The 24,781-nt window shown below is 35.8% G+C and overlaps 1 protein-coding gene across 2 annotated transcripts; it reads right to left on the reverse strand.

The window, feature by feature from the left end:
* Nucleotides 1-364: 364 nt before the first annotated feature.
* Nucleotides 365-24,439, reverse strand: LOC121430652 (ADP-ribosylation factor GTPase-activating protein 1-like). 2 transcript variants are annotated; one of them, XM_041627981.1, is made up of 12 exons: nt 24,201-24,439; nt 22,057-22,166; nt 21,109-21,280; nt 20,341-20,576; nt 19,401-19,469; nt 18,491-18,590; nt 16,819-16,875; nt 14,936-14,968; nt 12,750-12,866; nt 12,038-12,183; nt 4,550-4,780; nt 365-1,700 (listed from the first exon to the last, which is right to left on the reverse strand). In XM_041627981.1, the coding sequence occupies exons 1-12, from the start codon at nt 24,258-24,260 to the stop codon at nt 1,475-1,477; spliced, it is 1,557 nt and encodes a 518-aa protein (XP_041483915.1). In that variant the 5' UTR covers nt 24,261-24,439; the 3' UTR covers nt 365-1,474. The 2 variants fall into 2 exon arrangements, with proteins under 2 accessions (XP_041483915.1, XP_041483917.1); XM_041627983.1 differs by having other exon boundaries at nt 4,550-4,720; nt 24,201-24,436.
* Nucleotides 24,440-24,781: the final 342 nt, after the last annotated feature.

Raw genomic sequence — 24,781 nt, forward strand, 5'->3', positions numbered from 1 at the left:
TAATTAAATCTTTTCCCTGTAAAGTCATACAGGCTTGCACCTAATATCAAAGATCTAAGATCTACAGATGTTTAATTATTAGGGAAAAGATCAAATTAAACTTAACCCAGAAAGTCAAACGTTCTGACAATATTATGCATTTTCAGGATGTGTCTGTGTGTGCTTCTACACTTTGCCATGCCCTACATTAGTACTAAGTGGTACCAAGTATTTATTTATTTATTATTATTATTTATTACCAAGTAATGGTTTTAAAACCTCATTATTTCATGCCTAGTAATTATCGATCTTGTAAGTTGTCAACCTTGAACCCATGGAAATATATTGCTGGGTGTTTCTTTCTTCTTCTTTTTTTGCCTCATGACGATGCAAATTCTTATGAGACAGATAAATGTAAGAGATCTTAGTGCAGAGACGTGAAAAAAATGAATTTGGACAGCAACATGAACATGCACATTTCATAAAGTTTCCATAATATGAATTAGAAGATTTGGTCAGTCAAAATCCTTAGAATTAATAGGAGACAAAGTGTCCTTTAAAAATTTCTTTAACAGAAAGGCTTAATTTATCCAAGGTTTGCAAATTAAAGGTCATCTACATCCACAAAATTTTTCACAATGTTGATGAAAAATGACAAACGTTGGATAAGTTGGTTTTTTTTGTTGGCAAGACCTAAAGTTAATCAAATTTTTATATTCCATACAATTTAGAAAGGTGACTCCTGTTTCAATAATAAACACTCCCAAAGGTATCGGTTTCAGCTCATAATGGTTTTGCTATTGAATCAATCATGACTCATTGCAGTAAGAGGTCCTGGCAGGTGTTTCATAAAGCTGTTCGTAAGTTAATAGCGACTTTCAGAACGACTGGTGATCCTTTGTGGTAAATGATAAACACCAAATTCTCATTGATGTTGATTTTGTGCTCAAGAATCACCAGTCGTTCTTAACTTATGAAAAGCTTTACGAAACGGGACCAGGTAGGCATTTCATATATATATAAAGCTGTTGGTATGCTACGAGTGACTTTACAAATGACTCGCAAGTTGTGAACCTTTGTTGTGGTAAATGATAATACACCATTTCTTCATTGATGTTGATTTTGTACTAAAGAAAGGATCACCGGCCATTCGTACAGTCGTTCGTAACTAACGAACAGCTCTATGAAACACCCACCTGGGACGTGTTTCACCAACAACTGTCATCAAACAAATAGTCAAATATGACAACTTGTCTTGGCTTTGATTGGCTGAGAAACACAGGTGTCTGACTAACTATGACAACTATCAAATGACAACCAGTCAGTGCTGACAATTATCGTGAAACCTGTCCCCATATCCCTGTATCACAAAGCATAGTGATTGTTCATAGGACTGATTTTGACGATTGATTGCATTGATCATTAAGTGCAATCCAGCACAAACATCAACTCTATGATCAATCCATACTGTTTGTGTAAACAGCTCTCCCTGTTCTCAGTCTTTCTTAGCCCTTGACGTGGTTTCTAACTCCTCCCAGGCAGCATCGTCCCACCCCCCAGCATCGTCCCACGTCTCTTCTAGTGACGAGATGGGTTTACCGCTATTAACTTCCGCAGCCTTCGTCGACGATGAAGATTTTTTACTTGACGATGACTTGCTTGATGTCGATTTCTTGGAGGAGGACTTTGGTTTTGAAGAGTTCACCTTTGGCGTGGTGTCACTGTGTAAACAATGATACATATTATACTTGATTAGTAATCATAAAGTAGTCTAAGGATTTTTCCTAAAATACAGACCCATAAAATATAGACCCCTTTTCAAGATACAGGTACCGTACTTATTTTTCCCAGCACAGTTCCGGACCCCAAGCCATGAATATGCATATAATGTAGAAATGGGGTCCGGAACTGGGATTTGAAACGAAATAAAGATTCATTCATTCATTCATTCATAAAGTAGTCTAGAGACAGTTTCATAGACCATGTACAGCTGCCGGAGGGGAAGGGGGGAGGGGGGAGGGGGGGAGGGGGTTACTTGGATTATGATTGGACGGGGGTGTGAGGCTCGGGGCTTGAACCCCTTGCCCACTTCTAAGGGTTCTGAACAGGGCCCATGTCTAAGGATTTTTCCTAAAATACAGACCCATAATATATAGACCCCTTTTCAAGATACAGGTACTGTACTTATTTTTCCCAGCACAGTTCCGGACCCCAAGCCATGAATGTGCATATAATGTAGAAATGGGGTCCGGAACTGGGATTTGAAACGAAATAAAGATTCATTCATTCATTCATTCATAAAGTAGTCTAGAGACAGTTTCATAGACCATGTACAGCTGCCGGAGGGGAAGGGGGGAGGGGGGAGGGGGGGAGGGGGTTACTTGGATTATGATTGGACGGGGGTGTGAGGCTCGGGGCTTGAACCCCTTGCCCACTTCTAAGGGTTCTGAACAGGGCCCATGTCTACGGATTTTTCCTAAAATACAGACCCATAATATATAGACCCCTTTTCAAGATACAGGTACTGTACTTATTTTTCCCAGCACAGTTCCGGACCCCAAGCCATGAATGTGCATATAATGTAGAAATGGGGTCCGGAACTGGGATTTGAAACGAAATAAAGATTCATTCATTCATTCATTCATAAAGTAGTCTAGAGACAGTTTCATAGACCATGTACAGTTGCCGGAGGGGAGGGGGTTACTTGGATTATGATTGGACGGGGGTGTGAGGCTCGGGGCTTGAACCCCTTGCCCACTTCTAAGGGTTCTGAACAGGTGCCCATGTCTAAGGATTTTTCCTAAAATACAGACCCATAAAATATAGACCCCTTTTCAAGATACAGGTACCGTACTTATTTTTCCCAGCACAGTTCCGGACCCCAAGCCATGAATATGCATATACTGTAGAATTGGCATCCGGAACTGGGGTGGGAAAAATTACTTTGCATCCCGGCTACTCGTACTCCCGACCGGGACTAACATAGACATTTCCGGGGGCGTTTCCTTCGGATTCTTAGAAGTATTTTATTCAGAACTGGACGGTCTGGACCCATGCAATGTCTAAGGATAATTCAGTTGAAAATAGGACCCATATCTAAGGATTTTTTTGCAAAAAACAACCCACTGAAGGGGCACATCCCTGAATGCGATATACACGCGAGTACCCCCCACCCCTTACATTGGTTATAATGGGAACCTAGTGTCATAAATGAATTCCTCATGATAGGGAACCTTCGAAGAGCTGTATTATTCATGTTTTGAGGCTTTTAGAAATGATAATTACAATGAAATATGTATATATATTGCACATTAGCATTATGCTATTTATGCTAATTATGCTAATTACAATGACAACATTAGTTCAAAGGGATAAATAATGTCATGAATGGATTCCTCATCATGAGAGCTGTATTATTCATAATTTCCAGGAATTTGTGATATAAAATGACAACATAATATACAGTGTATACATACACAAAAAAGTAAGCCCCCCCCTCCCCCTTAAGCAAACATTTATACAAACCAGAAGTTTTAAAAAGCTTTTTCCAAAGGAGTTTTCAACAGCCCTGGGGTTCCCACCTGATCAAATTTTCATGGCATTAATAGGTTTGTGGCAGGTCCCTGGAATCCAGGCTATATGGGGAAGTTGCAATTTGATGCAGACATTCAAGGTTAAAGTTCTGAAGGTGACATTAAAGGTTGGTGACTTGGTCCGAGACATGAAGTATCGTATCTCATTGGTACACATCTTAACTTCACACAAACACTAGAATTAATCATTTGTAGTCAGAATTAAAAAGGAGCACCTAAAACTAAATTTGATTAACATTACAACTACAATAAAATGCAATCATCTACATGTATAATGTAGGAAAACCAAAGCACAGGAAAAGCACTGAAGTCATGCCACTTAAACAGCTGATGGCACGTAGCGGAAAGAATTGCATTGAAAGGCAATTTTTAACATCAAGCAAAAGTCCCAAACATGCACTTTTGATTGATTGTGGAATCAGGTTGCCTTTAATATTTGGATCAGGCCCCTAATGACAAGAGTCTTCCAGTTTTACATTAAATAAACCATCATTGACAAATCGATTTTTAAATACAATAAATTGTGTTGCAATCATGCATGGAAATATGGATGAATGATGACATTCAAATGATTAATTTCTTCATCACTTTTTTTCCACCTTGGCTTTTAATAGCTTCTTTTTTCATATGTATAAAAAGTTACATTTTCAAAAGAAATAAATCAAAATGCAGCAGTGGCTAAGTAGATGAATATGAAAATGTAAATTTACAGAAAACAGCAAATAATGGATATTCCATAATTCATACTGGTTGAGTATATGAATTCCTATTCAACTAAATAAATTCCTTTCTGAATTTTATTGATTGCATCAATAGGTGCTTTTTGAAGAGAAAAGATCATGAAGCAGTAGCAAAGCAGAAGCAAAACAAATTGCTCATTTTTCGTGACCTTAGGACAACAAAATGTCCAAGTTTCAAAATATAAGTATTTGGTCATTCATTTATCAAAATCCTAGATTCATCAAAATCAAACTTACTCATCTCCAAAGTCGATAAGTGATCCTCCTCCTGACTGCTCGTTCCCCCATGATCCCCATCCGTCATCGGCCGTCTCCTCCAGTACTCTCTCCGCCTCCTCCTCCACTTGCCGATCCCTCCATCCATCATCAACGCCCCACCCCCAATCATCTCCGTCACCGTCTGGAGTCCTAGGTGGTGTTGGTATATCATGCAGTAAAGGCGTGTCACTCTTGTTCGGGTCCATGTTTCTATTTTGTATTTATTTCCAATGTTTTTCATGCCCGATCCCAAACCCCCAATTATTTCAGTACGGTACCAAATGTTCATGGTTTTGATATATCATTTTTTTTTATTTAATGGCAGTTTTTGCCCCACACAATCATTTTTCATTCAAGGAAGAATAAATTTTCAGAAGTTTGAATAAGCCATAAGAGAAAATTTCGAAATCATAGAAATTACAGATGGTTGCATTAAATGCCAAATATAAGGTTGAATATAATGTATTTATAATTTGGTACGTTTTGGGCAATCAATTAATAAAGTGCACATATATTGCCAGTAAAAATGAGCAAACAGTAAATAATTATATGATTATTGATGTACATGTATTTACAGAGAAGTTGGGTGATAAAATGCACATAGAAAATATGTGTGTAGTATAATATTTAAAGCATTTTTATTGGAGGAATGTAGTGGGAGGCACAATCCAACATTGTAATGATTGCATTTCATGTCATAATCATGTTTATTTAACATCATATAACATTGAAATAAATAGATCAAATATAAATGAGCTCATTAGCCACATGTGGAATTTGATGATGTAATCATTTTTCATATATGTATGCAGTAACAAATTGTGATGTTTATTTATTTATTGATTTGTGTGATGTGGGCAGGGATGATTAATAATTTGCAGCCGAATTATGTTATGAAGTTATGAATTATTTATACATAAGAATAAAATGTGATATGTTATGATATTTTATGAAGCCAAGATGAAAATGAGTAGGTGTTTTATTAAAATGAATGCATTAATACCCCCAACCATGAGTTATGAATCCAATATTATGTTAAGAGTGAGGGGGGGGGGGTAGTAGGATATATATAGAAAGAGAGAGGGAAGGAATAAACAAAAAGCACAAAGGAATATACAATAAGCACCTACATGTATACGCGGTGAAAGAATGCTCTAATACATGTAATACATGGGCAACTTCACATAGTACGCTTCACAGAGTGTTCAAGGGGAAGTTAACCCTGAGAAAGAGTTTGTTGTAAACCTAGCAGATAAAATAATAAAATATATTGGTGAAGGTTTCAAAAAGCCACTAAAGATGAAGGAAGTCATTAGAATGTTAGGTTTTGGATTTGTGACATCATAAACAGGGAGCTGCCCCATATAAAATGCATAAATTTCAATTTTTTAATTGTTCAAGATGACTTATTTGTTTTCTTTTTTAATAGGAACATATGTAAAATGATTTTTCTATTGATATACTGAAGGTACAGTGAAAACCATTCTCAATTATCTGAGAAAATGACATTTCATTGACGTTGTACAATAAGGTATGTAGGAAAGCTGCTCGCATATGACGTCATAAATCAAATAATTGAAATTCTAATAACTATATTTATTCTTTGAGGGATTTTTCTCAAACCTTTGGCAATATTTTTTTCATTATTTTTCTGCTTTTTTTACAATAAACTTTTTGTCAGGGTGAACTTCCCCTTTAAGCATAGTTCTTGCTGAATTCGTCAGGCACATGTTACATACATGTACAAACATTTTTTAGAGAAAAGTTGAAAAAAAAAAATACTGTACATAAAATGCACTTATTGGGTTGCAGGACTATGTCAGCAACATATTCAGTGCATACATGTACAACTGTATTTTGTGAAATTCATTTTGTATGTATACATGTACATGTATAATGTCAAATATATGTCAAAACTCAGCAAGAAGTATTTGAATACTGTAGACTTAAAAGTGTGATGCTTTGAAACTTCAATGAATGCCATTTCCATGAGCTGGATTTGGCCACATACATGTACATAGGTTTTAAAAAATGTTAAAGTACATACTACAATATACAAATATTTAAGATGATACAAAAATATACAGTACACACGAAAAAGCAATTAATGTGTCTCTATCTAAGGACATACATCAAACAAATGCAAAATATTTTAATTGGTCCAAAGGGCAGCAATGACTCTTTACATTAATAGAGTCATTCAGAATTATTCATTCAAATAGGAAGTGCTGATTGAGGAAAAGGGGATTCTAAAATTGAAGGGTTCTTTTTCATATAATGTTTGTTTACAGCATTTTTATTTCTTATTCAACCTATTCCTGGCAATCCATTAATTTATCTTCACATTCTTCTGTACTCTAAAGTTCAAAGTTTAGAAGAAAATAATAATAATATAATAATAATATAATATATGGGCTATTCCACGGTTACTCACGTTACATTTGGAGACACCTTGACTCATACTTGGAGCTGTAACTCCATTATTATTGATAGGAACTAAACATCTCCTTATCACAACAAAGTACATAGTCTGACTATCCTTCGTATAAAAACAAAACTTGGGGAATTCTATTATGCTCCTGGCAAATCTTTTGAATGTGTCGGTTACTCACGTTACATGATTTGGACATGCATAAAATTAAAAGTCAACATAAGTGAAAAGTCTCCTCATTCAAGGCTTTTATGAAAGTTGATTATATCCATTTCAAAGAAGTGTATTAGGGTGACAAACTTTGTATATAATTAAAAAAATAAAGAACACATGGTTTTTACTTGGGGTGCAGATAATATGGTTACTCACGTTACGGTTACTCACGTTACATTTTGTCTATGTATGGTTAACAACACACATGTCATTAAAAATTCAATAATGTGTGTAAAATTCATTGCTAGGAACATCTAAAAGAGATTTTATACCAAAAATTGGAACAATTGGAGCTTCATTAGGATGTAGGGGGAAAAGTATGATTTTGCTTACTAATTATGCATTAATTAGCATAATCGCTTAATACCAATTTGCATGAAATAAATTACTGTATAGTATTGTAGATTATGTCCAAGACAACCTGCACGCAAATTTTCGGCGTGATCGTGCAGCCAATGGCCGAGATCTCAAGGGGGGCCTGGGAGCCCCCCCCCTCTCCCCCACCCCCGGGCCATATCAACTCCCAAAATACCCCGGCCTAGATAGGGTTACAGGTAAGGGCATTCAATGTGTTGTTCAAACACTCTTTAAAGTTTGGTTAATCAAAACCAAGTCTTACTAATGCACTCTCGCATTGTGAATACTTCTACTAATATTCAATTTTTTTGTGTGATTGTATGACCACTGATATTTTGATGAACAAAGAGTCGCATCAAAGAGATGTACCCTCATTTTGCTTTTAATTAATCAAAAATAACTTCACAACTCACCATGAGACTTAAAACTTGACATCCCACAGAAAATGTTACCGAACTGAATAATTTTTACTGATTACTCACATTACATGATGGTTACTCACGTTACAAAGTTACTCACGTTACAGTTTTTCTTCATCAATTTTATAAAAAAATTGTACTTTTTAATGATTTTGATCGTCATCACTGTGTCAAAGATTGTTTGAAGGAAGAGAATTTAAAATCCCACCAATTAACTGTGAAGAATTTTTCTCTCAGAAAACAAAGTCAGTTTTTTCGGTTACTCACGTTACATCACCTGAGCAGGTTGCGATATTTATTTTTGAATGAGTACTACAAATTTACTTGAAAAGTGGTTGTGTATTTTAAGTAATTTGACTCTTCTAAACTTCAGAAATATGTAAAGTGGTATGTTGTTGCAACAACAAAATGGTAATAAGGCATATTTCATTTTTCACTATTTTTCTTGTATTTTGGTACACAATGGAAGACACAACTTTTGACCATTTTTTTCCAAAGTATACATATGAAAATAAACTTTTTATTTCTTGTTCCTGAAACTATCATGTATGAAGGACTTAAAGTATTAAAAAATTCAAGAAAATATTGAATTTGAATTTTTAAGCTCATGTCCACCAACCTGTGGAATTGCCCATATGCTATTTATAATGCGCACATATCCACCTTGTTAGGTGCTCAAGGCGCTCCTATATTACCCGGCTAAGCTAGGCGTTCATAGCGCACACAGCTTTTTAAGGAATTACTTCCTACCGGTACCCATTTACCTCACCTGGGTTGAGTGAAGCACACTGTGGATCAGTTTCTTGCTGAAGGAAATTACGACATGGCTGGGATTCGAACCCACGACCCTCTGTTTCAAAGTCCGAAGACTAATCCACTGGGCCACAACGCTCCACGAGGCAACACTATAAGATTAACTTAATCTAGCATTCTAATGTGAACTGAAAGCAGACCTTATCCACTCTCTTCCTTACAACCAGACACTCATACATTTCTTATTATTTATTCCATCTTCCTACAATTTTCATTGATCTTTTTCTTTGACTTTTTAGCTTTTATATGAATTCAACTGGCTTCAAGGGTTTCATTCTTGAAAAGGACTCTAAAATTAGATTGCCTCGAGCAGGTGTTACATGAATTCAACTGGCTTCAAGGGTTTCATTCTTGAAAAGGGCTCTAAAATGAGATTGCCTCGAGCAGGTGTTACATGAATTCAACTGGCTTCAAGGGTTTCATTCTTGAAAAGGACTCTAAAATGAGATTGCCTCGAGCAGGAGTTATATGAATTCAACTGGCTTCAAGGGGTTCATTCATGAAAAGGCCTCTAAAATGAGATTGCCTCAAGCAGGAGTTACATGAATTCAACTGGCTTCAAGGGTTTCATTCTTGAAAAGGACTCTAACATGAGATTGCCTCGAGAAGGGTGGAGATTTCCCTCCTCTTCCATCTATAATAACAATAATAACAACGGCATATTCACCCAGGGTAGCCACTTCAGTTCAGAAAACTGTTCTCCCAGCGGCCCTGGTATCATTAATACCCGGCTAAGCTAGGCTACCTATTCAGGTGCACACAGCTTTTTGAGGAATTACTTGCTGCCGGTACCCATTTACCTCACCTGGGCCGAGTGCAGCACACCTTGCTGGAAGAAATTACGCCATGGCTGGGATTTGAACCCACGACCCCCTGTTTCAAAGTCCGGAGACTAATCCACTGGGCCACGACGCTCCACAACAAGATCTATCTCTTTACTGTCTCTAAAATACCACATAATTTCTCTGATTGCTTATCAACTTCTATCCATTTAAGACAGTCCTTTTCAGGACTACCCACATGGTAACGGACCATAAGCCTGGGCCCTGTCTTACAAAGAGTTATGATTGATCCAATCAACCACACCTATGGAAAGCCAGCAACATCAACATCTCAAATGCATGTTCTTTCAAAATATTTTCTAGACATGATATAAGTCATACATTCATTGTTTTCTTGAAAAATTCAGTGTGCTTTTATATGATTACCAAGGTCATTGTGCAAATTTGCTGGGTAAAAAATTATGACATTGTTGGATTTCCATATAGTTTAGGTTGATCGGATCAATCGTAACTCTTTGTAAGACGGGCCCTGCTCTATGTTATATGTAACACCATGCAAAGTACCTTCAAGGGACATCTCACAATTATAGCGTGCAGGTCTAAGCAATATGTAAGCAAGAGGGCCCATCGTGGTACATGTAATGTGTTGTTCTATGTATTTCATATATCTATGGTTGACTACAATAGTAAGATAAGACACTTCTAGATCTACATGTAAACATACACATGCGTGAGAAGGACCCGTTCAAGAAATATGGATGATATGTGCATTGCAAGCATCAACCACAAAATATAAATAACAAAACAAGTATGAAACAAATAGTCATAATTACAAAAATGGACACTGTATTCTATTCCTCTATTCTTTTTCTTTCATTGATATTATTCTATTCTGTTCTATTTTACATCTGTCTGCCTTTGTGGGGTGGGGATTATTACGCACATCGAACAGTGGAAGCATAAGAAGGTTGGGTTTAAGCTTTTTTTCAACATTCTTTCAGGGGTCACAAAAATACTTGTAATAAATTATATTTGTCATCCTTAAAATCACACCAATTCATACAAAGGAATTTTTTTTAAAAACCTTCTCTTTTGTTGGTTTAAATTGTTCATGATTCAAACACTCTGCTATCACGCAATGCAATGGATATTAACGATGCTGATAAATGAATGAATTTGTGAACTATTGCACAAAACCTGCAAGAATGAAGAGCATATCAACTGTGACAGATGAGTATTAAGGAACAAAACAGTAGTATCCTTATAAGAATTGATTAGGATTTGAGCATGCAAAAATGTAATCTTCAATGCAGATGCCCAATGATTTTAAATCTTCAATTTCATGAATAAAGCATGCAAATGTATAGGTAGTGTTGTTAGATTAACTTCAACATGCAATGGTTCAGTTAAGCCTTTACCCAATCAATGTTTAAAGAGGAAATTCATTCTGACAAAATGTTTATTGTAAAAATAGTAGAAAAATGAAAAAAAAATATTGCAGCAGGTTTGAGAAAAATCCATCAAAGAATAAATAAGTGATTAGAATTTTGATTAATTTAATTTGTGATGCCATATGCGAGCAGCTTTCCTACCTATTGTATGGTAAAATATCAATAAAATGACATTTTATTGATTTTTAACAGTAGGATATGTAAGAAAGCTTAGTTTATCAATAGATGAATCATTTCACACCCGTTCCTAAAAAGAAAACAAAATTTAGTCATCATGAATCATTTAAGAATTGAAATTTATGCATTTTATATTACATAACATACGGGACAGGTGCTCGTTTATGACGTCAGAAATCAAAACCTTGAAATTCTAATAACTTTCTTAATCTTGAATGGATTTTTCTCAAACATTCACCAATAGTTTTTATGATTTGTTCTGCTATTTTAAAAACAAACTTTCCTTCAGGGTGAACTTCCCCTTTAATGAATATCTGATTTTACTGGCAATGTTATTGTATGTTGATAACTCTCACTTTCATTAGCATGACGTGTGTGTCTGTAAAATAGCAGTGTTTATATTTGTCATTCAAAGACTCTGTGTGTGTAAAAAAACAACTCATGTGTGTGTTAAACTTGCATTCATACTCACCAGTATGCATTGTGTTCATATTATCATTTCATACAAACCATGGAAAAAAATTGCTGGACAATGTTTATTGGAATGAATGCATGGTGTTTGTGCTTTATTTTCTTTAATGACATACGAAAGCTGTCTTCATATTTATCACTTCTGCCAGCATGTGCATTGTAGCAATGCTTGTAATTGTCTATGGCTTGAGAACAATTACAGTGTTTATACTTGTGCACAAAGCAATGTGTTTATATTTGTCATAATGCAGTGTTCATACTTGTCATTGGCTTTTGTATAAGATGCACACAATGCAGTGTTCATACTTGATTATGGCAAATGTATCAAGATACAAGTAATGAAGTGTTCATACCTGAGCTTTTCTCTCTGTGCCTTTGCTACAGGGTCTCCCATCAGAGGTGTGTCCGTCGATGCTTTTGTCTTTTCATCGTCAAGCGAGGGATTATCGCTAAACATCTTTGTAAAATCACTCCAGCCTTTTTGTGTATTAACAGCAACCTAGCAAGAGAAAAACATACTTAGAACAATTTTCATGTCATTTTATCCAATGCATCTGTACTCTTTCAGTTTTGAAATCTTCTTTTGCTTTCTGCAAACCAATTCTTCCCGGCACTGGCAGTCTTTAAACATTCTGAAGAGTTTCCCAAAACATTATAGAAGCAAAAATGAAAGAGATTTTACACTAATTTGGCATTTACTAGCTGTGCTGATAATGAAATGCTGTTGATATACTTAATAAAGGAAGGAGAGGATAAGAAGGAGGGAAGAGAAGAAAGAGGATGAGGAGGAAGAGGAAATTAGGAAAACCAAGACAACATAGAAGATGATGAAGAAGAAAAAGATAATAAGAATAAAAAGATAAAAAGTAGAATTGATGTGTTAATATTACAAATCTGACACATTAGAATACCTCATGTAAGTTACGTTAAAAGCACTGGCAATGTATGGGTGTATTGTTTGGAAAGCATTTGCCATTCATTAGTATCAATCATGTTTAACAGCGCCAAGACATTATATAACAATTCACATTTCAAATAATTTCTAATACAGTATTTGTGTAATACCTTTGATGCAATACTCTTAGTTCCTGTTGATATATCAGTGAATAATGTCCCTTCATTGACTTTCTCTTTGGTTGGTTTAATGACTGTTTCATTCATCTTAGCAGCATACTCCTGGGTCTAAAGAGGTAAGCACAAATAAATGTATTAAATAGATAATTCATTGAATCACATTCCTTCATTGCCTTTCTCTTTGGTTCAAAGAAAATGTCTCTTTTCAAAATATACCTTCTACTCTCTGAAGTGTCTGATCATTAAATATCAGTAAAGAGAGAAAAAAAATATTAGATAAATAAAGATATGATTAATAATGCATTAAATTCACCCTGCAAAATGTTCAAGGTTTTATGAAAAAAATAAAAATAAATAAAATATACAGTAAGAAATAAAAGACAGGATTCAAAGTCAATAAATGTAGAAATAGAAAGCATCAAATAGAGGCATATCTGAGTAAAATTTGAAGGTACGAACAGTGGTCTAATGTATAACCAAAGGGAAACTGTTTTTTTTTGTAATTTTTTAATTAAAATATTCAATTACAATAACATTTTCTTATTCCTTCACTTCTTCATTCTTCATCCCTACAGATACAAAAGAATATTAGATCATCAGCTCACTTGTTACATATTTATGCTGACAAGCATACAACTTCATTACTATATGTCAGATTTCAAATGAACTTAAACGTTTTTCATAATCAATTTTACCGATTAGTAATAAATTTGTATTCTTTTTCAGGGTGGGGGTCCTTTTAATTAGGAAAGCTTAAAGGGGAATCCAACCCAAATTAAACCTGGTTTTTATAAGAAAAAGAAAAATCAGACAAGTTGATAGGTGAAAGTTTGAACAACATTGGACAAATAACAAGAAAGTTATGAATTTTTTAAAATTGTAAATATTGGTAATCACTATACCCATGGAGACTTCAAATTGGCCACTTATGTGATGTCATAGTGATGTAAGGCAAGGACTAATCTTCCATGTACTCCAATACATATTATGGCTAAAATGTCATTTTTCCCAAAAGTTTTATTTCAAATTATATTTTTCTTTCACGAGGACATTAAACAATATACTACCTGGGTTATCTTAACCCTAAATCTCCCGGGGTATTTTGATTCTTGTCATTCCCGGGGGGGGGGGGCCATTATGGCCCCCCCTTAAGATCTCGGCCGCCGATCGCGCGAGCGACGCAAAAATTTGCACGCTGGTAGTGTGCGATGTAATCTACAAGGCTGTATGGTAAAATTTTCCAAAATAATGAGATTTTATTTTATATGAATTAATTATGCTAATTTATGCATAAATCATACTTTTTGCTCTAATTCACTAAATAAAGCTCCTAGAATGCTAATTTTTGGTAAAAATTTTCTTTGTAGCATTCTTAACAATCGTAATTCAAAAAAACTTTGGTTTGGAAATAAATTTCTTATGTATTTTATTGTTTTATGAATTTCTTATGTATTTCTTTGTTTTTTTACTTTTTGTTTTTTATTGTTTTTTCAATGGAAATTGTTCCAGACATAATTCTGATCATAAACAAGGCAAAATTAATTAAGTTTAATCAGTAAAAGTAGAAATAATGAAACATTTATGAATTTTGGCTAAATACCCAATTTGCATTGGATTTGTGAAATCACGTTTATGAGCAATTTTGGGTCTGACATGCACTTGCATAATGTTGCGTAATATCGTAACCGCCTACCCGGGCGTCACAAATTTGGTCTCAAAATTTGCGCGAGACTTGAATGTAAAAAGTCAGTGAGCTGCGAGGTGAAAAAATTTCGCGCAGCAGATATATCGCGAAAATTGTTGAGGGGGGGGGCCATTATGGCCCCCCCCCGGGAGTATTAGGGTTAAGATTACTGCCCCACAGGAATGGGTGCTTAGGAGAAAACCACAAATCCCTGATAATAAAGTACATGGCCTATGGGAAAGTTGTCCTTGCCCCTTGTCATAATTTACTTACCCAGTTGCCAATTTGAAATCTACATGGTATTAGTGATCTCAATTTTAAAGCAGATATATTTTTCTTATTGCTTGTCCGATTTCTTTCAAACTTTCACCATTCTGTTTAATTCATTTTTCTCCTTCCAAACACAACATTCTATGGCCAAGGCTGGATTCCCCTTTAAAGTTTTAAATTTCCTTCTGAAAATATGAGATATGAAATATAAAATAATACTTACTTTCTGTGATGCTGCTGAGCCAAATTTTACAGCCTGCAAAAAAAATTTAATTAAAGTGAATACCCTTTCCATTAAAAAATAGAAAATATTAAGTTAGAGAAAAAAATTATACTTCATTTTCATGTATATACCCCTTTCCCACTGTCGTGCCATCCGTTATGATTGGCCTTTCATAGCTCATCGCGAAAGATTTTCGAGCCGTCCAAATTTTTTGTACAATCAAAATGATTGTCACGAATGAACTCAAGATCTGACTCGATCACATTTATTTTGTGAATTAGATGACGATGTTATGGTGCAAACTGTGACATTGGGAACTAGATATAAAACTAATTACGTTCATTATTGCGGATTGAAATAATCGCTAGAGCGTATTCATTTGTCTCGCAATCTACTATGGTCAACAAGGAAATTCGTGATCACTCTCGCAAAAAGTGTTCACTGGCTTTCTAGGAAATTCGTGATCACTCTCGCAAAAAGTGTTCACTAGCTTACAAGTTCACGAGCTTTCGAGTGCCGCTGCAACTCTTTATCAAGTGACAAAGATTGTCCGATATCGTACTCTATTAGTACTCTATTAATAGAGTACGATATCGGACAATCTTTGTCACTTGATAAAGAGTTGCAGCGGCACTCGAAAGCTCGTGAACTTGTAAGCTAGTGAACACTTTTTGCGAGAGTGATCACGAATTTCCTTGTTGACCATAGTAGATTGCGAGACAAATGAATACCCTCTAGCGATTAGATATAAAACCTAAACTGAATCATCAGCAGAACCCAGAGAGCTACATTTAATGTCTTGTACATTTACTCTTTATCATTAATACCAAAGAGACAAAATGAGCTTTATTGGATAAATCTAGCAATTTTACATCAAATTTATATCACAGGTGCCTCAACAGAATCAAAATATTTATATACTTCTCAGGCATGGAATGGGCTGAAAATGTCAGGACATAATCACTCTATTTGGCTTTGTACAATTACTCAATTTGCAGGTAAAAATTTACACACAAAAATACTGAAACGGCACTAACTATGAGTTCATTCCAAATTTGGATTTTAACAGTTAAAAAAACATCAATGGTGCCTTTAATTTTGTAAGATTGAAAGGTTAGATGGTCATTATATAATCAAACCTTTATCAAAGCTTTAAACAGGCATATGAAGAATTGGAGAGTGGTGTGAAGAGTTATATTATCTACAATGTAATGACACAGAAGATTGCAGACATTTAGCCCTGCCATATTCTGTGGAATTGCTTTCAAGAAAATTCATTTGAAAAGTGGAAGCATGACGCATATTCAGACTGACTCAAAGTTCAAGAATACCAGATATCCTCTGAACAGGAAATTTAACCTGATCCCCTAATCAGAGAATACCAGGGGTTTTGTTTTTGGCAACATGAAAGCAAAATACTTGTAATATTCCCAAAAGAAAATACCCGTTACAGGTACATGTACTGTACTTGTCTAAATTTTGATGGGATTTTTCTCTCATGTTGCAAGAATTCTTTAATACAATATGGAAGCAAATATTCGTTGTTTTTTATTATTCACATTGTCAATTTTTGTTGAATTTGAAATGAAAAATAAATGAATAAATGCAATCAATCAATAACAAGAACTTTCTCAACCCAGCTAGTAGTTTTGGGGGAGGGAGGGGGGAGGCCCCGTCGGCTGCTAATCAGACAATGCTGCGTATGCTTACATGTAACCCTTAAGAGGGTAACCCAAAAAGGGTCTGCTTCAGGTCGGTGGAAATGCCGAAAATATTTATCTGATATTTTGAGGCCTGAACAAGCTCTCATAAATTCACAGGTATTCTGGCCATCAAGTCGGTCTGAGTTAGCCTACTGTTGTGTATGTTCTTCATATACGTACCCCTTCTTTTGTTGCTGTTAAAAGCTTAGACGCACCAACTGTAAATGAAGCCCAACCCTGCAAAACGAAAACAAATTATTTCTAAAAATACCCATCACACCCTTGAAGCATACCAGTGACATCACATAAGTAAAATTGGGTTGCAATGATTTAAAAAGTTAAGGAGCTCATGCTATCATTAAATTTGAGGCAGAGTATGTGTGTTTGAGGCAATAGTACATAGGCCTATAGTTGTGAACAGCTAGTTCTTGTAATTATACCTCAAATTCTTTATTCATTCTTATTCTTTCTTTTTTTATTTCATCTAAAATTCTGCTACATTATGTGATCTAAGACACAGTTGGCATCTGATATTCCATAAATTTTGTTTATTTTGTTGTCAGTTTACAACATTATACTCAATCTGGTAGCGAGCTGCATACAGTGTTTTCAGCAGACATGTACAATAAAATCTAGGGACCAGGGGGATGTTTCACAAAGATTTAAGTATAACTTACAGTCACACTTAAATGCCTAGTTGTATGCAATATAAAGGACATAACCTCATTGGTCAGATCATGCCAAGAAGATAAGCACTACTGCATATTGATCAATAAGATTGTGCGTTGCATATCATGTCCGCATCGGCGTTTAAGTGCGACTCTGAGACACACTTACATCTTGGTGAAATACCCCTCAGTTCTTCGAATGAAAGACCATCTGTTTTGTCTTCTTCAAGAAGTACACCAGCATATGTGTTCTTCCAGTATATATCCATGTGCGAAAACTCACAAACGATGGCAATGGTAATTGTATGTTTTCAGGTTGTAGAGTTAAGCGTCATGCTACATAAGCGATGTGATCCATTCTTCATTCAAGTGATCCTTTCATTCTTTGATAGACCATGTACAATCATTAATACAAAATGAATTATCAACATTAATTGTAAATCTTTATATTAGAGAGCCCTAGACACCACCTTGCAAAGAATGTGATATTTTCAAATAAAGCTCAAACTGATATCGACCTAAAATTGCATGTAAGCAGATAAGAGATAAGATTAGAAATCAATCTCAATTGGATTTAAACTGATCTCAAACTGAGATCGACCTAAAATTTAGCAGATCAGATTATTATTATTATTTATATACTGCGCTTTTCCCAGAATGGCCCAAAGCGCTTACAAGAAGAAAAAGAGATTGTTACAACTATACAAATGAAAACGTACAATCCTAAAAATCTGGATTGGAAAAGAGAAAGGTTTTAAGTCCCTTTTTAAATGAAGCAACAGATGGTGATTGTCTAAGAGTAAAAGGTAAGCGATTCCAATATTTTGAAGCGGTTATGGTAAAAGTCCTATCTCCAGCCAGTTTCTTAGTGATTTTATATGTGAGATGGAATGGGTCACTGGAGGCTCGTACATTCCTGCGAGGGGTGTATAGGGTCAAACAATCACGCAGATATAAAGGTGCCTGCTTATTGAGAGACTTAAAAACTAACAAAAGTAACTTAAAAACTATACGATGTCGTATGGGAAGCCAGTGTAACGATTCAAGGAGTGGTTTAGAGAAGTGAAATCTTGTTACTTGATAAATTATTCAGATTAGAAATCAATCTCAAATAGGATTGAAACTGAATGCATTGCAAGTTCGCAACTCATGGTATGACAGAAATGGAATTCGCTCAAACTTACTGATGATAATGAAGCCATAGGATCTGAGGATGATTCAGGAGGTGGCATCGGTGAACTTCCGAATCCTGCGTACTTACCTCCCTGGCTGGGTGGTAAATTACTGTGAAGAATCAAGAATTAACCCACAAAAGAGGTTTAAATCAGGATTATCTCAGCTCTGTGCCATATATATGAATTCTGATTGTTGAGCCTGAAATCAGGATTTTATATGTATTCATTACTTTTACATCGACAATTAAACATATAGATATCTTAAATATAAGATATAGGCCAGAGTCATTACTATTATTTGAAAAGCATTTAAATGCTATAATAATAAACAGGCATTTAAGGTTGACTGGTGGGGGACAAAAAAGAACATGGGTAAAGCAAAAGTTCATTGACTTGCCTCAAGTTACGACTCACTGAGTTCAGTGTTAATAACTCATCTCAATTGCAGATGATACATTTTTATGAAGTTTAGAAAAAAAGCCCCAAAACATAAATGAGTTCAATATCAATGATTTGATGATAACTCATTCTTGGATTATCCATTGATAAAGAATGTATTTTTGAGTCTATAATTAAATGCCATTGTAATTTGAATATGGCATTCAGATCCCACATATAGACATTGGTGTTAATAGCAGTGTAAAATTGATCTTTTAGAATCACGAAAAAGGGGAAGTCCTACGTTTCATAGTAGTTTCCAACTAAATCAAAACAGTTATAGGTTGTTGTATGGACAATAGATGGCCATTTCATAGACATAGATGTAAAGATGTGAAATGTGAATTTTCAGCAAACTTTTGGAGAGTTTTTTTTTGTTCGAACAGTAGTCAATATAGGAAATCGTTTATGCTTTAAACAGTCGTTCGAACAGCGTTTAATCGTTTTGAATCGAACATACTTTAACATCCAGAATACTTACTCAGGACGACTTGCATTCTCTGCTTTCTTTCTATCAAAGAAATCCATCTTCTGTTTGTTTATCTCTGATCTGTAGGAGAAATTAGTCAGGATGACAGTATTACGGGATATATCAGAATTGTCAATCTCTTTGACAGTTGATCAGAAGCAAACTTGGGGCAGTTACATGAAAAGACCATTTTTTTACATCATCAATTTGTTATTGTGCATCGAGACATCTTTTAAAATTTACCCGCAAGCCTCTTTTATTTATCCATAGAATGAATAAAAGCCGATATTTATGAATAATAGTATCTATTGCATTAATACATAAAATAGATTTAAAAGTAAGATAAATAATGAAATCTTGTGAAAATAATAAATTTACAATAAGGTACTTCATACTGCACATCATTATAATAACTAAGATAAAAATAATTTGCACAAGACAAACAAAATGCAAATGATGGCTAAAGAGAAACAAAAAACAGGTCACATTTCTTCCAAGTGTTATTTCTAATCATTAACGCTTTGCATACAATTACTGTACATTGCCTGGATGCTACCACTGGAACAGTTGGTTTCAAAGCAAATACAAAGTTGGTATCTAGCAATGTCCCTTTCATACCATCGGCCCCTGGTCATACATAATAACGAAGCATATGATTATACTTTGCACAACAAAGGCAACAGGCAAATGGTGATGAACGAGTAAACAAGTAATAGTGTCATTTCTGAATTACCAATAATCTGCATACATGTAAAATACATTAATACTACATGAGGAGTTGGTTTCAAAACAAATGAATGACATTGACTTATTGTTCAGACATGTGTTATATGTAAATAGTTTTTGATGTTCTGTTCTGAAGCACCTTGAGCATCTAATCAAGATGGAAAGTGCGCTATTCAAATCTCATGGATTATCATTAATATTATTAAAAGGCGAGAGGGTATCTTACTTTGACATCCCATATTGCATATCCCAATCATCGGATCCTCCACCACCCGACACCATGGCACCACCGGAGTTAAACCCCCCTCCTCCTCCTCCTCCACCGAAGTTAGGTGAACTATTTGAGTGGTGTATAGAAGTAGATGATGTGCTGAGGCTGGTCTTCTTAGCTGTGTATGGAATGTGATTGCGTGCTTTGGATGTTTCCTCTGACCAGCTCTCCCCATTCGCTTCAGTCAGAACCTACAAAAAGGTTATGAAAACAATACTGTTGTTTAGAACATTGAACATGAAATCTACCCTGAATCATATAAATTTGTGTGAAGCAAAACTATTTCATAAAACGCGTTATGAAAGACTTGGCTTTCATGGGTAGAATTTAAGAGACAATATATGTGTTTCCTGCATAAAAGTTGAAAAAAGAAAGATATCTTATTTATCACAGTTTAGAAATGTAAATCTTTTTCATTCAGTATTTTTCACCAACCTGCCCAACCAGAACGTATTACGGAAACTTAAGTTTTATACATGATTTTAAAAATTGGTAACTTGACTTAAGTCGGAATCCTGTCTTTTACACAAGAATCCAACATGTACCTTTTTATTAATAATGGTCACATTTCAGGATAGACAAAACTTACAGGAATGCAAGATTCCTGGCACATAGTTTTATCACGATGATTTCTCAAGTTTTTTGTCCCACAACACAGCGAATCTGTCCACTTTTTTTATATCTATAGCCCTCCCCCCTTTAAAAAGAATAAAAAGAAATTACCTTATCTCTGAAGAGTGCTGCAGCTTTACTGTTATATTTCTCTTGAAATGACCAGTTAGGATCATAGTCCGGCTGACCTTTGATGAACTCTCTCGCTGTGTTGTTTCCTCCTGCTTTCATCTTCTCTAATTCACTGTCCTTCCATTTATCCATTGTGATCGACCGGACAAAACTGAATAAACATTCAAGAAAATTAATCTTCTACCTAGGGTTGTTTTATAAAGCTGTTTATAGAATAACAAATGACTTTAAAAACTGGAACATGCTCTCAGATGGCAAAACAGATTCCATTGTGATCGACCGGACAAAACTGAATAAAAAATCAAGAAGATTAAACTTCTACCTAGGATTGTTTTACAACTGACTGTAAGTACTGGAACATGCTCTCGGATGGTAAAACAGATGCTCAATCATTTTAATTCCCATCAGGTACATGTATAAAACTTAAAACGATTTAGATAAAATTCTAGTTTATAAATCATTTGAATGCAAATTTCATTTGTCATATTTTCTTAGGGATTCAGGGTTATACAAAATTCTGTCTTTAATACAAAAAAAAAATTGTCCTAAATATAACAGTTAAAATTTTAGTTATCTCCTTTACAGGTGAGGATCTTGGGGGCGAGTAGGGTTTGCCCTCAGCTAGATTTACTTTGTTTTTGCTCATCAATTTTTTTTTTTATTGGGGGGGCGGGGTACACGACCTAAAGTTAGAAAAGTCATGTCAAAAGAATAACCAATTTCATTGATGGATTGGCCCATGATGGGGTACAACTACAAAACCCTTATTTTCATTTATAACTGCCCTTTGCAAAAGTACATTGGTCAGAGGACCTTCCTCAGTTTAGATGAATTTTCCAAACGACTTCATTATTTGTATCCCCTCCTCGTTTCCAAATCATTTATTCTAATTTTTAAGGATAAATCTGGTGGAGTTAGTTTGTTTACCTTAGATGGACTCCAAGACTTCTGTGTTTCCCAGAGCATTCTAAACAAATCCATACTCCATAGCTGACACTTGCCCACTGAGGATTATGTGTTCCACATTCAAAACAGCTCTGTAAGAAAAGAGAAACCATACATGCTTAGTTATTTCAAAGGTTTGTTTACTTTTCCAAGGAAAAAATCTGTCAAAGATCTCCATATATGTTCAATGCTCTGATTGACATTTCAATTATAAATTCAAATAAAATAAATTCAGCAGACTAATGAGATTTCCTATGGCATATATTTGTGTCTCTGCTCGTTGAGATGGGAATCAGCAACGAAAATTCTTCAGTTGTACACAACTACATGTACACATAAATTAGGAAATCAACTTTAATTGACTACAGACTAAACAGAAAAAATGTAGACTTAAAGCTTCAGTCTCAATCGGCCACTTCCATCTAGATGTGTTCATGTATGAGAAACAAAAGTAAAAATGTGTAAAAACTCAAAACAGACAGATTTGTCTGTCTAAAGATAACCTCAAGCCCGACTACAAAAATGCAGATATTTTTTACTTACACAGATAAACAAGGCAAAAGCGATTTTGCGTCCGTAACGTTGGAGAAGAAGAATAGAAAACAAGATGGCGGCATAAACATCGGGCAAGTCTTTTCCGTCTTTTCATAATATTTTTCTCATTTTTTTTATGAATTCTTGTTTAAAAATAAAATCAATAGTGTAGAAATGTCGGAAATGAAGTTGTAATTCATGTACATGTACATGATTTAGCCTTTTAGGGCTAGATCTTTTGGAAGGAAAGTTGAAATCGTGGGGATGAAAGTTTCAGGTTTTGGGGCCCTACGTGCAGAGGAATGAGAAGGAATACCTGGCTTTGTTGAGAGTAAGCGTACATGTACGTTAGTAAATGATTTTTACTCTCCAGACTAGAAGCCTCCTGGCTACTGTCGGGGGGATTTTACATGTAATGTTAACTTCCTATGGTGGCTGCATGATCAAGCCGTCTGTGTATGACTACGTGGAGAAATTTAATTAAACATATAGGCCTAAATGTTGAACGAATTTCAAAATGTTAAACATGTTAAAAAAAAGTCCTTCAAAACAGACGGCGCGGCTGCCACCGCGGAGCTAGACCAAAAACTTCAGTCTCTGTATTTTGGTTGTTCCGCTGAACTGAGCTGCCTTGGCTCACTCACCAATTTATAGTAAAATGTCAGAAATTGTTCAATAATCCCCAGAATAGACGGTTATTCCTGTCTACCGCGGAGCCAGACAAAGACAGTGTCTCACTCTCTCAGCGTAGCATATCCGGCATGCAGCATATCCCTGATAGCAATAAACTTATTCACCAGTCCAACATCGTAGTAACTTGTTTGCATAATTAACCAAGCACTCAGTAGCACGTCAAAGCTCAGTCAAAATTTACATAGATCTACGCCAGAGACCCGGGGGGGGCACTCGACCAGAAAAGTGGTAGGGGTGTGCCGCGGGAGAGACAAAAAACGGGGGCCTTGGAGCGGGCTTATTGTAAAAAGGAGGGTCCTCGGAACGGGCTTCGGAACTACAATTTTGTGAAAACGGGGGTCCCTGGAACGGATCGTCAGCGTGTGAGTACGTGCATATGCACCCCTATGGAACGGGCAAGCGTGCATGATGCAGATAGCGCGGCCTCCGCCGGGTGCGCTCTCGCACAGAGACGATGGTTGGACAGCGCTCTGCGGCCGCTTTTCACCAAACTTGCAGAAGATCAATGCGACCGGAACGGCGTAACGAAAAATATGCGAAGCCTTGGAGCGGATTTCGTTCTTCTTTTTTCTCGTTAAGAACAAAATGCTATGCCTTGGAGCGGCTTTCTTTGTTTTTTTTCTCAATAATACAAAAATGCTATGCCTTGGAACGGAAATTTGGGTGTGAAAATGGGGGTCCCCTCCGCGGCACATACCCACTATGCATTATATACTGAGTGCCCCCCCCCCCCCGGGGCCAGAGAGCAGCTGGTCGCAGCAGCTACATGGTAGTAGCAGCAGACCACAAGCTGAAGCTCCGCCGCGCCGCCGCCTTCGCAGCCGAACACTTCACAGAGAGTCACGCCAAGGCCATCAATCCAAGCACTAAATGATAATAAACACACAAAGTCTACTCACGTTATTTCCATTTTTTAGACGCAAATCTTTTAGCACTCTCCGTGTTCGAGGGCTCGCCATATTTAGTCTTGAGATCTACTTAATTTCATCAATTTAGTTGTGTTGTTTCATCAAGTCGTCACTTTTACGGCACCGGCAGTCAACGTTTACGTGGATGATGGATAAATGAGAAGAAAATAAACTAATCTTCAAATAAAAATGTGGAATTAAAATACGAAAACGAACAACGTAGGAAAGTATGAGATTTGATACCAGTCTTTAATCTCCTATCCTTCTAGTCTTAATTCAGACCTGGTTGAGAGATCTACACTGTATGGGGTGGATTCCCAGCTACGCGGACTGGATAATTTCTTGTAAACAGAATAGTCTATCATCATCTATCTATCTATCTCTTTCTATAGATAGATAGATAGATAGATCCGATCGACATTTGTAGTCTATTTGTTTTCCTCTCTCTTTAGTTTTGAGATGGAGTACCCTTTTATGATGTTTTTTATTTTGTTTCGAGGTATAGCCTATTGTTCAAGTCCACCCGAGAAACTTAGAGAATACTCAGGCAAGCAGCACGCTGATCGAAGAAT

Source organism: Lytechinus variegatus, chromosome 17, assembly GCF_018143015.1.
Source record: "Lytechinus variegatus isolate NC3 chromosome 17, Lvar_3.0, whole genome shotgun sequence".
Taxonomy (NCBI): domain Eukaryota; kingdom Metazoa; phylum Echinodermata; class Echinoidea; order Temnopleuroida; family Toxopneustidae; genus Lytechinus; species Lytechinus variegatus.

What these genes read in the sequence shown, in the direction of transcription:
- LOC121430652 (XM_041627981.1), bottom strand. Translation starts at nt 24,260, where the DNA reads ATGGCGAGCCCTCGAACACGGAGAGTGCTAAAAGATTTGCGTCTAAAA. An exon ending in CTAAGAGTATTGCATCAAAG is followed by an intron (nt 12,184 to 12,749) that starts GTATTACACAAA and finishes TTCTCTTGCTAG; the next exon opens with GTTGCTGTTAATACACAAAA. An exon ending in CTTATCGACTTTGGAGATGA is followed by an intron (nt 1,701 to 4,549) that starts GTAAGTTTGATT and finishes TTGTTTACACAG; the next exon opens with TGACACCACGCCAAAGGTGA.